The following is a 17,149-nucleotide window of genomic DNA, read 5'->3' on the forward strand; positions in this document are numbered from 1 at the left end:
CTTACTTCAGAGAAAACAAAGAGAATACTTTTATTATTGCTATTAATTTATTACTGTTTATCATCACTGCTCTTAAGAACTGATGAACAGCCTACATGCCCATGGACCCAGGGAGCAACAGACTAGCTAAATAATTTCCTAATTCTAGTTGTCCTTATATTACCCTACTCTACACCTGACAGCAATCTAAGTTGCTAGCTGTGGTTTAGTTAAGATGTTTAAATTGATAGTTTTGTGATTGTCCTATAATCACATTCTCCTGACTAGGGTGTATCTTAGTTTAACCTCTGTTCAAATTTCTGATATGAGCTTGCTCTCACACCATGTAACTAGTAGGAGCTTGAAGTTAGGACAACAAAGATAAGGGTATGCAACACAGATTCAGCTTGTGTGGTACAGTACAGTGAGACTTCTCCCATGCAGGTGGGCAACCTCTTGGACGGAGGGCTCCTGAGAGATGTGTACTCCAGGCTGCCTGATCTAAAGGTGGATCCATTGGATCCAAGCTACCGGCTGAGTGACTTCCCTGAATCTTTAAGCAAATGAGTTTTTATAATCTATCAAGAAATCAGTCCTTGTAAACACTACCTCCTTCATTGGTTGTCATTGGCCATATTGCACTTGGCAAGAGTCTGATCAGGCTGGACCGAAGCCTCCATCCTGCCAAATCTTGTCCTTCCTCTTTTCTTAAGTAAGACGCAAAGATGGATTTACCATGAAGATAATAAAGTTTAAGCTTCAGGAGCCATCACTTGCACCAGTCCTAAGACTCTGGTCATTTCTGTGTGTGTGTGTGTGTGTGTGTGTGTAGAGTAATATAATATAGATTATCAGCAAAAAGTATGTAGCCAAAAAATGTAGGTTGAAAACTATTACAGCAGACGTCCACTTTTGGCCAAGATGGAATCACAGAAATGTACTTACCATCTCACTTGAAACACTGGAAAAAAACAAATATACATAACAATGGTTTTCAGATATTGGACATCAGACAACAATCAGATCAAGCCGGTGATCTCTGATCAACAAATGAGGTGAGCCCTATGATTGCCCCCAGCTTACTGCCTGAGGGAAGTCTACAAGCTGAAGCAAAAGAAGGGGAAACCAAGGCAGAACCCAGTGGTCTGAGTTGAGGAGATGCTGGGAGCTCACTGAGGACAAGATAGCCGCAGATCACAAGAGCAGAGTATGGATTAAAGAGCTGCACAGAGGAAAAGCTCTGAAGATCTGCACACTGGGATGTTTGTGTCTTCAGCTGAGTAATGGTCAGCATATGCATGGGAAGAAACTACCCGAGGCTCAGAAATAAACACCAGAAAGGATCAAAGGGGAAAATCCCCAAAGCTTAAACAGACTGGAAACTGTTGGTGTTCCCATGGGCCAGGATGGGGGTTGGAGTAGAGCATAATTCATAGAGCATCAAGTGCACAGAAGAGTATCACTTCAGTAGTAGGGTAACATTAGCCCTACATAAATGGCTAATCTTATCCTTCCAAACAGTCCCTAAGTAACTTAAAAGCATCTCAGAACAAAGCTAAAGAATATCAATAGGATATTCAGAACCAAAAACATTCAGAACCAAACAAAGGTAAAATTCACAAGTTATATTTTATATGCTTGAATTACATTTACATTTTAACATGTAAAATAGAGACATGGAGGGTACAAAAATGACTTAAATTGAACTCATAGATTTGCAAAACACCTTAGATCTTTTTAAAAAAGATACACTGGATAAGATGAACAGATTAGATTCTACAGAAGAAAATATTAATAAACTCAGATATAGCAATAGAACTATCCAACGTGAAACAAAGAAAGTTGAAAAAATGAACACAGCATCAGTCAGTGAGCGGTGGGACTCCAAGTGGCAATATAAATGTAATTGAAGACTATAAAGTGTCGAAGAGAAAGAAAACGTATTTGAAGAAATAATGCTTGGAAATTTTCCAAATTTAAAAGAAACTCAAAATACACAGGCCCAAGAAGCTCAAGGAAACAGAAGCACATAAAACAAAAATAAAACAACACCAAGGCACATCATAATCAAAATGGATTAAAACCAGTGAATGAAGAGAAAATCTTGAAAGCCACAAGAGAAAGTCTGCATTCTGTATATTGGAACAATGATCAGAATGATAGCAGGCATCTTGATGGAAACAAAGTAAACCAAAGGACAGTGGAGCCACATTTTTAAAGCACTGGGACAAAAAAAAAAAAAAAGTCAACATAGAAGTCTATATCCAGCAAAAATATCTTTAAAATATTAAGTTGAAATAAAATTCAGCATGCAAAAGGTGAAAGATTCCACCACTGACAGGCCTGAACTATTAGAAATGTTAAAGGATGTCTTCAGTCACAATGAAAATAGTACCAAGTAGAAATATGAGGACTTCCCTGGTGGTACAGTGGTTAAGAATCCACCTGCCAATGCAGGGTACACGGGTTCAATCCCTGATCCAGGAAGATCCCACATGTCGCAGAGCAACTAAGCCCACAGGCCACAACTACTGAGCCCGCGTGCTGCAACTACTGAAGCCCACACACGCAGAGCCTGTGCTCCACAAGAGAAACCACCACGATGAAAAGCCCGGGCACCGGAACAAAGAGTAGCCCCCGCTCACCACAACTAGACAAAGCCCACGTGCAGCAATAAAGACCCAATGCAGCCAAAAAATAAATATGAATATACCCAAAGGAATGAAAAGCACCATAAATTGTAAATCTGTGGGGAAACAGAAGAGACTTTTTTCTTCTTCTTTAAAATCTCTTTAAAATGGACTGTTTAAAGAAAAAAAAATTACACCATATTATGGACATTTTGACACGTTTTAAGTAAAATGCATGACAAAAACAGCACAAACCTGAGAGTGGGAAAATGAAAGAATATTATTGCAAAGTTCTTACACTATACATGAAATGGTATACTAACTTACACGTACACTGTGATAAATGAAAATACACACATAGAGTAAACCCTAAAGCCACTCAAAACTTAAAGAATTATAGCTAATAAGCCAACAGAGATGATGAAATGGAATAATCAGTACTGAGTCCAAAAGAAGGCAGATCAAGAGGAAAATACAAACAAAAACAGAGGAGATAAATGGAGGATAAACAGCAAGATGACAGATTTAAACCCAATGAAATCCATAACCACATTCAATGTAACTGGTCTAAACACTCCAACTAAAGCAGAGGTCGTCAGACTGGATTTTAAAAAAGCAAGACTAAACTACAAGAGGCCCACAAGAAGTACCCTTTAAATATAAAAAGTGAAAGGATGAAGGAAGATAACACCATGCTAATGGTTTTTTTTTTTTTTAATTTTTAAACTAGACTGCTAGCATTAAGAAAAATATTTCAAAGCAAAGAATATTACCAGGAATAAAAAGAGTAATATTAATAATGATAAAAAGGTCAATATGAGAACATAACAACCCCATTTATGAGCCTAATAACAGCTTCAAAACACATATGAGCCAGATAGAACTGAAATGAGAAATAAATCCACAATCTAGTTGGGGATTCCAAGACCTCTTACTAATTAATTGACAGATAATGAGTGATGACAGGCAATGGCAGACAGAAAATCAGTAAGAATATAGAAGACTTGGGCTTCCCTGGTGGCGCAGTGGTTGAGAGTCCGCCTGCCGATGCAGGGGACACGGGTTCGTGCCCCGGTCCGGGAAGATCCCACATGCCACGGAGCGGCTGGGTCCGTGAGCCATGGCCGCTGAGCCTGTGCGTCCGGAGCCTGTGCTCCACAACGGGAGAGGCCACAACAGTGAGAGGCCTGTGTACCGCAAAAAAAAAAAAAAAAAAAGAATATAGAAGACTTGAACACCCCCATCAACAAACATGACCTAACTGGCATTATAGATTTTCAGCAAACAACTGCCAGAAGATACATTCTTCTCAAGTGCACATGGAACATTTATGAAGCTGTATCATTTGTGGGCCAAAAAGCAAGTTTTAGACAATTTAAAAGGAATCAAACCGTAAGAACTATTTCCTAACCACAATGGAATTAAGTTAGAAATCAGTAACAAAGATCTTGGAAATTCCCAAATATTTGGATACCAAGTAACACACATTTAAAACAACCTGTGGATCAAAGACAATGCCAAATGGAAAATCATGAAGTGTCTTGAACTGAATGAAAATGAAGACACAACGTATCAAAATTTGTTGGAATGCAGCAAAAGCAATGCTTAGAGGGAAATTTATAGCACTAAAATACCTCTATTAGGGAAGGTTTCTCAATATCTTGTAATAACCTAAATGGAAAAGAATCTAAAAAAGATATGTTTATATATATAAAATGAATCACTCTGATGTATGTCTGAAACTAGTGCATTGTAAATTAACTGTACTTCAATTTTTAAATGGTTAAAAAAAAAAGGTCTCAAGTCAGTGATGCCAGCTCACACTTTAAACTAAGAAGAAGAAAAAAAGAAGAGCAAACTAGTGGAAATAAGCAGAAGAAAGAAATAATGAGTAGAAATCAGTGAAATAAAAAGCAGAAAAAAAGAAAATCTGATGAAAACAAAATCTGATTACTGGAGAAAATAAAGCTGATATATCTCTAGCCTAACTCATCAGGATAAAAAGAGAAAGACGTTAAATAACAATATTAGGAATGAGAGAGGCTATCACTATAGATCTCATATATATCAAAATAAGAGAATGTCATAAACAACTTTATGCTGACAAATTCAACAACTTAGATAAAACGGACACATTCCTTAGAAGACAAAGAACACCAAAACTCACTCAAGAATAGCCCTAAATCTATTTTTAATGTTGAATTTGTATCGTGAAAAGGAAATTCCAGGCTCAGGTTGGTTTTCCTGGGGAATTCTACCTAATATTTATGAAAGAAACAGTGAACATGACACAAATTTCTTCAGAAAATTCAAGAGGGAACAACGTCCAACTCAATTCTCTCAGGCCAGCATGACCTGTATCTAAAACAAGAAAGACATTCCAAAATTACAGACCAATTGAAAGGAATTTAATCAAGTAACAAATTTATGTTGAATAGAATTTGGAAAAAGGCCTGAAGTGAAAAGATGTCAGTTCTGGTGAAAAACAGTAAGGAGCAGAGGCATAGACCTGGTATTGGAAATTGAATGTTTTGTTTGGAACAGGATAAATGGTGCTGGTAAGATATCCAGTAATGTAATAGCTAATAATCAGTGAGTTCTTTGTGTTAGGTGCTACACTAATCAGAAGGACTGGAGCTCAGTAGAAGGAAAAACAGTACTAGAAGCCATGCCTGTGTAACTGATTCCATTTACCACCTCTGATTTTCATACTGTGGCTATTACTACATACTTTTTTTTTTTTGCAGTACGCGGGCCTCTCACTGTTGTGGCCTCTCCCGTTGCAGAGCACAGGCTCCGGACGCGCAGGCTCAGCGGCCACGGCTCACAGGCCCAGCCGCTCCGCGGCATGTGGGATCTTCCCGGACCGGGGCACGAACCCGCGTCCCCTGCATTGGCAGGCGGACTCAACCACTGCGCCACCAGGGAAGCCCCAGAGTGACATACTTTTTAAGAGACTTTATTTTTCAGTGAATCTTATTTTTCCCAAGGTAAGAAAATCATCATTATAAAAACTAAATGTACTCTAATTATACTCCTTAATTACTATTTAGAAATCATTCATAACAAAAATAATACAACATAAGAGACATTGTCTGGAAGTCTACTGTCAAATGTGGCTGCTACTCCAATCTGGCATTCCTTTAGGAAGTCCTATGGAGGTCACATCTGGAGAAGTTCAAACTCATTATTGGCAAGGATCTCTCCTCTCTCACCCCCAACTCATCCTCACCCCATGTAGTTCAACACATCTGGAAACCAAAATGGCTCATAGTTTAACCACAGAAGGCAGCTAAAACAGAGGGCCTACACAGAGAAATCAGTGACAGCCTCACCATCTCTGCACCAGCTAAACCACCAGGTCATAACAGGGTTCTGAATTTACATATCTGATAGCCAATGTTTTTTTTTTTAAAGAGACACTTCAAATAGGCTGTCTCACTTAAATGACCACCCCAAGTACACAGCTCATTTACCAAATGGAGAGTTATACTTTTGATATACTGGAGAAGGCATTCCACTTGCTGTTAAAAGACAAGTAGTGGCAATTTTCATTGTGCAAATACCATAGTAAGAAGTTGATTCTGAAAACAAAAGGGACATTCAAAGAGCTGCTATCAGTTACTGGAACACTACAAAATGCTGGAGATGCAAAGCTCTGACTAGAGTTATTGCCACACAACATGAAGTACACCCAATGATCAAAAACCTCTATTTTGGTGGTAATTTTGAACCCTAAAGAGGCTGTTACCAAACCTTTCAGTTATAAAAATAAGCTGTAAATATGCAAATACATGTCTTAGAATTCGGTGAAATTACTACTCAACAGTGGAAAGATTTTAAGATTTTCATTTTATTAAAAATATAGCAACACAATAGCAGCAGCATCTGATAAATGTTTACTAGTATATGGAAGTAGTCCTACTCACAGAATATACACCACCTATGCAGCACCTTTTTGTTTACATTTTGAACCCTTCCCTTGATAATCCATAGCATTATGTAAAGAATAGCACTACTGTATTAACCTAATTAAGATGAAGGAGAGTAATATTTAACTATTAAATTTAACTACCTATACAACTACACAGTACACCCAAATGTAACCTTCTGTGGAAATCAGAGAATTCTGTAGCGTGTTTCCTAACAGTTTTTTGCCTACCACTAACCTTAAACTGGTGGAACTCAATCTCTTCAACTCTAATTCAGCATGAATTTCATGAGTTTGAACTTACATATACAGTTAAGAAATTATCTATCTAGCAAACAAAAGTTAATCAAGAATGGAGAGAACTATTATTCTACTCCAATCCTTGGAAAATAAATCTTAATGGTAAAATTTGTGAAGTTTTACAAAAGTTGGCAATTCTCAAAATTAAAATGTTAGCTAGATACAAAGTAAATTTAAAATCAGGCAATAGGCTAAAAATCTGCTTTTAAGAACAGTATGTTAAGAAATGTATTATATATAAACAATTATAATAAATTAATTGCTAGAAACTATAAAAGTACCTTAAATGGAATAGAAAGAAATCTAGTTATTAGTTACTAAATCCAACCTACCTTCAGCTTTAGCTTTTATTTTTAAAATAATGTACCACTCTTTGGCAGAATCACCAATAAAAGTGTATTTAAGAAAAACAAATTCACCCACAAACCCAAGTTTAAGTAGGGAAGTGAATTTTATTTTAAAAGATTATTTTATTACATTTATACTCGACTCCTGCTTCCAGAAATATCATTTAGCCCTTTGAGAGCACTAACTTCTGAGATTTGAAAATAAACAATTTAATTTTAAATGACTATTACATTAGTAAATAAACATGAGAACATCTAAGTATATAGGCAGTGAATTTTTTAAAAAAAATATTTAAAACACATAAGGAACATAATTACTTTGTGGAAACAGTTCTACTTCATAACTTACCCAGTTAAAACCAGATACTATCTTCCAATGAAAATATAAGAAATGTCCCACTGAAATGTTACTTAATGCATCCCTCAAAAAGAATTCATTTTAACTGCTAATTCAACTACTAAAGATTTAAACCAAATCATACTATTCCAAATAGGTTTTTAAAAAACTTTTAAAAGCCATTAGTATATATTATAATCCTTAAATTTGAATATCTTCAGTTGAGACCAGATTTGGCTCAAGGTTTTTTTTTTTTTTTAATTTCAAAGGTAGCAACCTATATATAGGAATGAATGAGCATCCTGAAGATGACTAATACCACAAAAGAAATTATTTTATTGACACAAAAAAAAATTGATTCTAAATGCCGGTTTTTACTTTTAACTGAGGCATGTCAAAATTTAAGTCTCTATGATACTTCTAAAGATCAACACAGCATATACTGAATCCCTTGGAAAAAAAGATTCTAAACAGAAAAATCACAAGCTGACTAGTGTGTTCGTAACTATAAGTTAATTAAATTCAATGGAAAATAATGAGATAGCTGTGGAAGTTGAGGGTTTTATACTTGTTTCCTCACATGAAACTGGCTAGCTTATGAAGGACCATCTTTTATTACCAGTTAAGTGCACAATGCTGAAAAGCAAGAACAAGAGGACCAAGAGAATTTGTCTAGAATGATGAATAGCAACTGCAATTTAAGGAACAGAATGTACTCGCTATATAATCAAGATGAAAAAGATAATTTACAGAAGGTATTAAGTGTAAAATGGCTGTCTTCTTGGCCTTACCTCAAGTTTTCCTGACAATATCTACCTGGGATGAAAGAGACAGTTTTAAAGAAATAAAAAAATACCTTACAAGAAAAAAATAAAAGAAAACATATCAGCTCTTAAAAGTGAACAAAGAGAAAAAGATGTCTCTGTCTTACACACAACACACACACACACACACTCACACACTCCCTCCTTCCCTCCAGTACCTCTAGACCCTAGAAAGCTTTGCTTCCATAAGCCTGTTTAAGAAAATGATTTCACTTTCTCCGGACCTCTTGTATTCCTATTCATGCCCAATTTTTATAAATCAGTGTCTGTTAAGATTAGTATGACTGTTTTAAAGATGAATAAACCTCATCCAGAAAAATAACTGGCAGCAGGAACCAAATAACTATGTTAATTACCAACATAAAAAACATTTAATAGAGTCCAGAGTACAAGAAAATACTCAAACTTTAAATGATGGCTTTACACACCACACAAACATGCATTCTCCATGTCAAAACAATTTCTATGCCAGCTAAAACAAGAACAGGACAAACCTAAGATGCTGTTTTGAAATGCATGAACAAATACTTTCCTCTAAAATACGTAGCTTTATTAGAGAAACAGTACTAAAAATAACAAAGATTCAAACAACATTTGCTCTATTCTACTTACATATCATAAATAAGAAGCTTTGATGCAAGACACACACACTCCTTCACAATCTTTCCATATACACCCAAGCATTCTTATATCAAAATAAGCTGTTTACCAGCCAACCGTATGTGGTTGAATGATTAAAATGACCATCTATACTTTACATAGTAAAGCATTTTCAAAAATTTTAATGTACACAGTGAAAAAAGGAAAAAAAGACACAGTAATTCTGAACACATGAGGAGTAATTAAGCAGCTTCATAATCAAACCAGGCTTCATTACTTGCAATAAGGGCAATTCTTTCCATTCTTCACCAAATACTTAAATTTCAATAGTATTAACATTAAAAGAAAACTCAAGTTGAAACCAAGTAGCTGATGTGCCACTCAGCTTTTTAAATCTATAAGTAACTCTTCCCATGAGGTAAGGCAACTGAGTAATTTGATTGTATTAGACTGCATTAAACTAATTATACTTGATTTTTTAAATAACATGTTAATTAAAAGGTATAACTTTTGGAAATACAACAATGAAAAGAGTTCTGAAACTATGAGTTGTGTTCTGGGGGAAAATATTAGCAATGTTGTCATTTTACTACTTGCATACTTTCTGCAAAAAGTGTGCCTAACAATGTCGGATGACCTATATTTTAAGCTTAAGTAAACACATCCTTACACATAAGACAAACTCATATGTTCTCCTTTAAGTACAATTTCTGCACATCATTTATGAGAAGATGATTAAGAGGTAATAATTAAGGCCATCCAATGTAGACAACTAAAGCGTTCTGCTTTAAGTAAAATAAGAACATGCTGCTTCATTTTCAATTATCACAGTATGAAACTGATGGTCCCAAAACTGCATTGCTGTTTTAAGCTCTAAAGTCATTCTTGAAAACAGACTTCCCTCTCATATTAAGTGAACCAAGTAAGAAGCTCTTCTGACATACCACTTTCACACTTCTCTATGGGAGGGAATGGAATATCCACCTAAATTCCATATGAATTGAGAATGACTAGTCCATATAAAATTCTAGAAAACAGTATACCACATTGTAGAAGGCACTAAAGCTTCAGCTTGTGCTCCCATAGCCCATTTTGAAAACCCAGTTTTCTTATTATAAATGGCACCTTTGCCACCTACAACTGACAACACACACTGTGATACTGTTCATAATAAGCTTGGAAATGTCAAAAGAGTTCAAAAAGAAATGGTTATTTTGTGGGAAGACCCAATGATTCTGAACACTGAATACTAATATATTATTAGTATTCAACACAGTTGTTCTTCCTTTTGAAAAAGAACAGTAGCATGCATTGTCAGCTGGTTTTTAATCCACTCATGTAAGCAACTTTAATCTGTAAAACTATTTTAAAGAAAAACTGCTGTCCTAAACAGTGAGCAAAAGAAAACACAATAGTGAGAATTTAACACAATCACTGTAAATCCTGTGAAGTCAATGTTAAAACTTCTTACATACTCCGCACTTACAAGGGTGTGTATATATTTGCACCAATTTCAAGCACATCATCAATCTGTAATATATTGAAATTAAAAAAAGTAAAACAATACAAAATCAGTTACTAGCATTTTTTAAAAGAGCCTCCAATGCTTATCTCCAGTCTTTAATGGATAATACAAATTTAGATCTTTAATGTCCCATTTATTTTAATGGTTCTTCGCAAACACTTAACAAACCACATGACAAGTGTGTCAGCCACCATGGAAATGCACAGCTTTTAGAAGATGAGGAGTTTGGGTAACACCTGTTATTTTCACGATGTCCATGCTTTATTTTCTTACTCAGTAACAAGATGGCCACAAAGTCACCTAACAACTAAAAAAGCTGTTAGCTCGTATCTTTATGCTCTACTGGATTTCTTCACTGTTTAACATCTTGCGAGAGAATTCAAAGCTTTGGATTCTATTCCAGCGTGTGTTTAGAGGTGCATTTGTAGGTCCTATACTGCTTCTGTTTTGGTAGAGAGGTTTTCTTCATTTGGTTGACAATTCCCATTTTGCTGTACTTTGTTTTCCTCAGTCCTTTGTGCATCCTTGTCATCTACTTCTTTTCCCACACTTGAATCTGGTTCTTTATTGTGCTCCTTCTCCTACAATGAATATTTAGGTATACATTTAATATTTTTCTCAAGACTTGTCTGCTACTACATCTAGTTCTGGCTAAAACTATCTTTTGTGAATTAGTCAAACTGGGTATTATCTCTCATTACATCTTCATATAAATAGTATATACAAACGTATCAATATGTCCTTTGTACTTCTAATAAAAGATAGGACAATCTATGGAGATTAAGTTAGAACAAAATAGGTAAATAGAAGCTCTAGGAAAGAATTCAACAAACGTTGCTGACTGACTTGAAAGGTGGAACTGATCGGCTGAAAGTAAAACAGTTCCCATAGATGCCAGGACAGATTTGTAATCTGGATACCAAAGAAGCAAAAACAAGGGAATGTAGAAAAGGAAATCACTATTCCTCCTACCAAATACTGTTTAAGAACAGTCCAAATTCAGCTCTCAACTTAACGGAGAATTAAATGAGAACATGTGAAACAGTGCCTGGAATGTATTAAGTGCTCAGGAGATATTATCAATGTTACTTACAATGATGATAAACCTCTATCAGTATGGGAATAAATAAGACTGTAAGATAAAAGCTTCAGAACTCATAACTGATTTCCAAACACAAATATACTTACCAGTATAATAAGGGAATTAACCTAATTCACAAGTACTTAAAATATTTTATCAAAAAAAATAAATGGAGGAAAACAAAACAAAAACCCTTACCTGGTGGAATTTGGTTTTCCATTAATTATTCTAATTCAACAAACCTAACTTTGGTATATATTACAAAACCAGTGATAACATCACCTGTCAAATTTGCTAAAACAAATATAGTGAGGAAAATAGCAACAAGTAAAAATATTCCAGTACATAGTTAAAATTTTTATTGTATGCCATTCTGTGATTCTCTAAAATAAGGAATGCAATTCTTTACACTAGTAAACATTACATTAATTAGTTATCTTCAAAAATTAGGTTAAAAAACTACCAATTTAACAAATAGCACCAAAAACATACAAGGCACTGGTAGTATAAAATTACCTCTATGCAATAAAGAACAATCTCAAACATTAATTATTCAAACCCTAAACACTGAACGACTTTCTTACTTTAAGTGAAGTATTGTTCTTCTCCACCTTTTCCTTCCCATCTCTGTCATTACAACTCTTTCTTGTAGAGGCTGAACGTTCTCTCTCTCTTCTTTCACTGATGTGGTCCCTTTCTTTTTCTCTCTTTTTATCCTTCTTATTTCTGCTGTAAGAATATTAGTAATATGTCATTAACTTCTAAAACAGTAAACACCCACTATAATGTTGACAAAATATTCTTACCTAACATTAATGCACTGTAAACAAGCGTATCAGTAACCTGGTGGACCAAATAACATAAATGAGTCCTGTAGCCCACCTAACTCCACCCCACACCCAGTTAATTTTTTCGACACACAAGTCATTACCGCAGAGGCCACCAAGTGTTCACATAAAACACAATTCTGTATTATCAATTTCTTAGTTTTGAAACATTCAAGGTTTATCTATCTACTGTAATCAGGATAAAACAAAACAAAATATGTAATATTTTTTTACCCATCTTTTCAAAGTAAAAAATGAATAAGCAGAAAAGAATAAAAATGATAAAGAATCAGATATGGCTCTCAGGTAAGGCTGAATGACTTCTAGGAAAACATGGAACTTCAAATAACCAATTATGCCATGTGCCCTCCCCTCTCATTCACAATTACAAAAAAGGCCCATCCACCAATTCAAGAGCAAACATTAAGCAGAAGATGGAATGAACAAGTTCCATTTGTAAAAATTACATATCCTTAAAATTAGAGGGAAAAAAACGATGCATTTCCTATCAGAAGCATAACAGACACCTTCTATTCAAAATAATTAGCCTTAATATGGAATTCTAAACCTTTTTGTCTTAATTATGAATATTTTAAAAATAAACACAAAGACCAGGGGAACAAATAAAAACACTTAGGAAACAGACCCAAGTACCTATGAAAATTCAATAAAACAAAGGGGTGGCATCTCAAATCACTGGGGCAAAGTTTGTCTTTTATAAATAAAAGACTTGGGGACAACTGGATTATTATTTGGAAACAGACAAAACTGGGTCCATATCTCATTCACATAAATAAATAAATCAATCCAAATGGATTAGAGACCTAAATTTTTTACATGAAACAATACAAGTACTAGAAGAAAACATGAATAAATTTCTTTCTAACTTGAGTGAAGGGGAAGATTTTTTTAGCCATAAATAAAATTCCAGGTACAATAAAATAAAGATTCATTAGTATGCCTACATAAACTTTTGCAAAGCAAAAAAACAAAACAAAAACCACTACTAGCATATTCAAAAGAAAAATACATTTGCTACATTATTTATGTACGTTTATCTTTATATACAACTCATAAAGCCAAGGAAACAACTACATCAAAAAGAATGAGATTCTTGGGACCTTCCTGGTGGTGCACTGGTTAAGAATCCACCCGCCAACACAGGGGACACAGGTTTGAGCCCTGGTCTGAAAAGATCCCACATGCCACGGAGCAACTAAGCCCGTGCACCACAGCTACCGAGCCTGAGCTCTAGAACCCGTGCTCCACAACAGGAGAAGCTGCCACAATGAAAAGCTCGCACACCACAACAAAGAGTACCCCCCGCTCGCCACAACTAGAGAAAGCCCACGTGCAGCAACAAAGACCCAAAGCAGCCAAAAATAAATAAATAAATTTATTTAAAAAAAAAAAAAAAGAATGAGATTCTTAGGCATAAATTTAACCAAAAAGGCAAAAAATTTGCTGAAAAGAAATAAAGACATAAATAAATGGAAAAACATCCCATGTTCTTGGATCAGGAGACTTAGAGTTAAGATAACAATAGTATCCAAAGTGATCTACAAATTCAATGCAATCCCTATCTAAATCCCACTCGCACTGCTGGCAGAAAAAGTAAAACCCATCCTAAAAACCACAGGATCTCCAGGGACATCAAATAGCCAAAACAATCTTTAACAACGAAATTGGAAGACACACAATCCCTGGTTTTAAAACTTACTACAAAACTACAGTAATCAAAACAGTGTAGTACTGGCATTAAGGAGAGACTTACAGACCAATGGAAAAGACAGAAATATATGGTCACATGTATGGTCAAATGATTTTTGATAAGGGTGCCAAGACCCATTCAATAGGGAAAGGACAAGCTTTTCAACAAATGTTGCTAGGAAAACTGGACATCCGCATGCAAAAGAATGAAGTTTTAGACTCTTACCTTACACCATATGTAAAAATTATCTCATAATGGATCAAAGACCTAAATATATAAACTAAAACTGTAAAACCCTTAGAAGAAAACACAGGGGAAAATCTTCATGACACTGGTTTTGGCAATGATTTCTTGGATATGACAGCAAAAAGCAATGAAAGGAAAAAAACAGATAAATTCGAATTCATCAAAATTAAAAAACTTTTGTGCATCAAAGGATACTTACTCAAAGAAAGTGAAAACACAACCCACAGTATAGGAAAAAAATACATGGAAATCATATTATCTGGTAAGGGATTAACAACCAGAATATAAAGAACTAAAACTTAACAAAAAACTAAATTATCTAATTCAAAATGGGCAAAAGACTAGAATAGACATTTCTCCGAAGTAGATACACAAATGGTCAATAACCACATGAAAAGATGCCCAATATCACTAATCATTAGAGAAATGCAAATCAAAACCTTAACAAGATACCATTACACACAGACAATAACAAGTGTCAGTGAGCATGTGGAGAAACTGGAACACTTGTACATTGCCGATGGGAATACAGAATAATGCAACCACTTCAGAAAACAATTTCGCAGTTTCTCAAGAAGATAAAGAGAGGATTACTATATGACTCAGCAATTACAACTCCTAGGTATAAAAACAAAAACATGTCCACATCAAAACTTGTACACAAATGTTCACAGCAGCATTATTTATAACAGCAAAAAAATGGAAACAATACTAAATGTCCATCAACTAATGAATGGTTAAACAACAAAACCTGGTTTTATCCATAGTGGAATATTATTCACCCCTAAAAAGGAATGAAGTACTGATTAATGCTACAATATGCATGAACCTTGAAAATGTTACATTTAGTCAAAGAAGTCAGATATAAAAGACCGCACAGGGACTTCCCTGGTGGCGCAGTGGATAAGACTCCATGCTCCCAATGCAGGGGGCCCGGGTTTGATCCCTGGTCAGGGAACTAGATCCCACATGCATGCTGCAACTACGATTTCGCATGCCACAACTAAGGAGCTGGTGAGCTGCAACTAAGGAACCCTGGAGCCGCAATTAAGGAGCCCACCTCCCGCAACTAAGACCTAGTGAAACCAAATAAATAAATAAATATTAGGGAAAAAAAAACAGGCCACACGTTATATAACTCTATATGAAATGTCCATAACAAGCAAATCCACAGAGACAGTAAGTAGATTTGTAGCTGTAAGGAGCCATGGGGAGTAACTGCTAATGGGTACAGGCTTTCTTTCAAAGTGACAAAAAATGTTCTGGAACTAAGCAGCGATGGTTGCACAGAACTGTGAACTCTTGGGCTTCCCTGGTCGCGCAGTGGTTGAGAGTCCGCCTGCCGATGCAGGGGACACAAGTTCGTGCCCTGGTTCGGGAGGATCCCACGTGCCGCGGAGCGGCTGGGCCTGTGAGCCATGGCCACTGAGCCTGCGCGTCCGGAGCCTGTGCTCTGCAACGGGAGAGGCCCGCGTACCGCAAAAACAAACAAACAAACAAAATAACCCTGTGAACTCTTAAGAAAAATGCAATGAAAATTACTAAAAATCACTGAAATGCACTGAGGGTGAATTTTATTTTACATAAACTACTCCTCAATTTAAAAAATAACTCAGAGGGCGCCTGCCAGCCACTGGTGGGGGACTCTGATGCCTAAGGAGACGGGGGGAACCCCAAAGTGAACCGGTAGGATGTAGGGGGACTGAGGGGGGAGGAGAAGAGGAGGGCAGACAGGATCGGCATCCCTGAGGCGGGGGAGATGAGGAGAGGCAGGGGGGAGGGACCCTCCAGAAAGAGCAGAAGAGGATGGAGGGTGATCGCCTGGCCCACTTGGGCCACGGAGCCTGCGGAGCTCCCAGGCTGGTGCCTCCCCTCCAAAGCCCCCTCCAAGCAGTTTGGGTCCTGGGGGCATAGGAGGGAGGCCGGGAGATCAGGAGAGGCAGCGAGGTGGAGCCCTCCGGAAGCAGCGGATGACTGCCACGCCCACTCAGGCCCGGGGAGCCTACTGAGCTCCCAGGCCAATCCTGTCCTCCAAAACCTCCTCCAGGACGCATGGGTCCTTGGGGGCATAGGAGGGAGGCTGGGGACATCAGGAGAGGCAGGCGGGAGGGGCCCTCCCAGACTGGAGGAGCGGGAAAGGAGAGGAGGGTGTTTGCCCTGCCCACTCGAGCCCAGGAAGCCTGCTGGGCTCCCAGGTGAGGTTCCCTGCCCTCTGAGACCAGGGGTGGGGGGCACTCCTGGGCCCCTTCTGTTCCTTGGGCCTAAAAGCCAGCTCCCCACAGCCCCCAGGGCCTCTTCCAGCCCTGGGGGTCCTGAGCATTGGCCCCACCCACCACCCAAACCTCGCCTTTGCTTAGGCCCCACCCTCCACAGCCAAGACCTCTCTCCCCCGCCTTTTTTTCTTTTTCTTTTCCCTCCTCCCCCTCTTTTACTATTGTGGTACTGATGTACCTTCCAGTTGTTGATTCATCTGTATTTTTATTTTTATATTCTTCCAAACATATCTGTTAGTTTCCTAGTCTAATTTTATTTTTTACTTTGTTATATTTATTCTTATTTTTTGGGCACCGCAGGCAGCGTGCAGGATCTTGGTCCACGAGCCCGGGGTCAGGCCAAAGCTCCTGTGGTGGGAGCTCCGAGTCCGAACCACTGCACTAACAGAATCTCAGACTCCAGGGAATATTCATCAGAGTGAGGTCTCATGGGGTTCCTCATCTCAGCACCAAGACCCAGCTCTACCCAATAGCCTACGAACTCGAGTGTTGGAAGCCTCAGGCCAAACAACCAGTATGACAGGAATACAATCACACT

General features: G+C 37.2%; 1 protein-coding gene across 6 annotated transcripts in view; it reads right to left on the bottom strand.

The window, feature by feature from the left end:
• Positions 1-6,442: 6,442 nt before the first annotated feature.
• The window catches only part of SREK1 (splicing regulatory glutamic acid and lysine rich protein 1), a 55,830-nt gene continuing 45,123 nt past the window's right edge, over positions 6,443-17,149 (bottom strand). For 4 of the 6 annotated variants that reach the window (XM_027100966.1, XM_027100964.1, XM_027100968.1 and 1 more), the window contains 2 exons: positions 12,139-12,283; positions 6,443-11,054 (listed from right to left, as the gene is read on the bottom strand). In XM_027100966.1, coding sequence (XP_026956767.1) covers positions 10,905-11,054; positions 12,139-12,283 — 295 coding nt within the window. In that variant the 3' untranslated portion in view covers positions 6,443-10,904. The remainder of the gene's footprint in view (positions 11,055-12,138; positions 12,284-17,149) is intronic. The other 2 variants (XM_027100965.1, XM_027100969.1) reach the window with 1 other exon arrangement.

This window comes from Aethalodelphis obliquidens, unplaced genomic scaffold, assembly GCF_003676395.1.
Source record: "Aethalodelphis obliquidens isolate GAN/ISIS:26980383/991018 unplaced genomic scaffold, ASM367639v1 scaffold4, whole genome shotgun sequence".
NCBI lineage: Eukaryota > Metazoa > Chordata > Mammalia > Artiodactyla > Delphinidae > Aethalodelphis > Aethalodelphis obliquidens.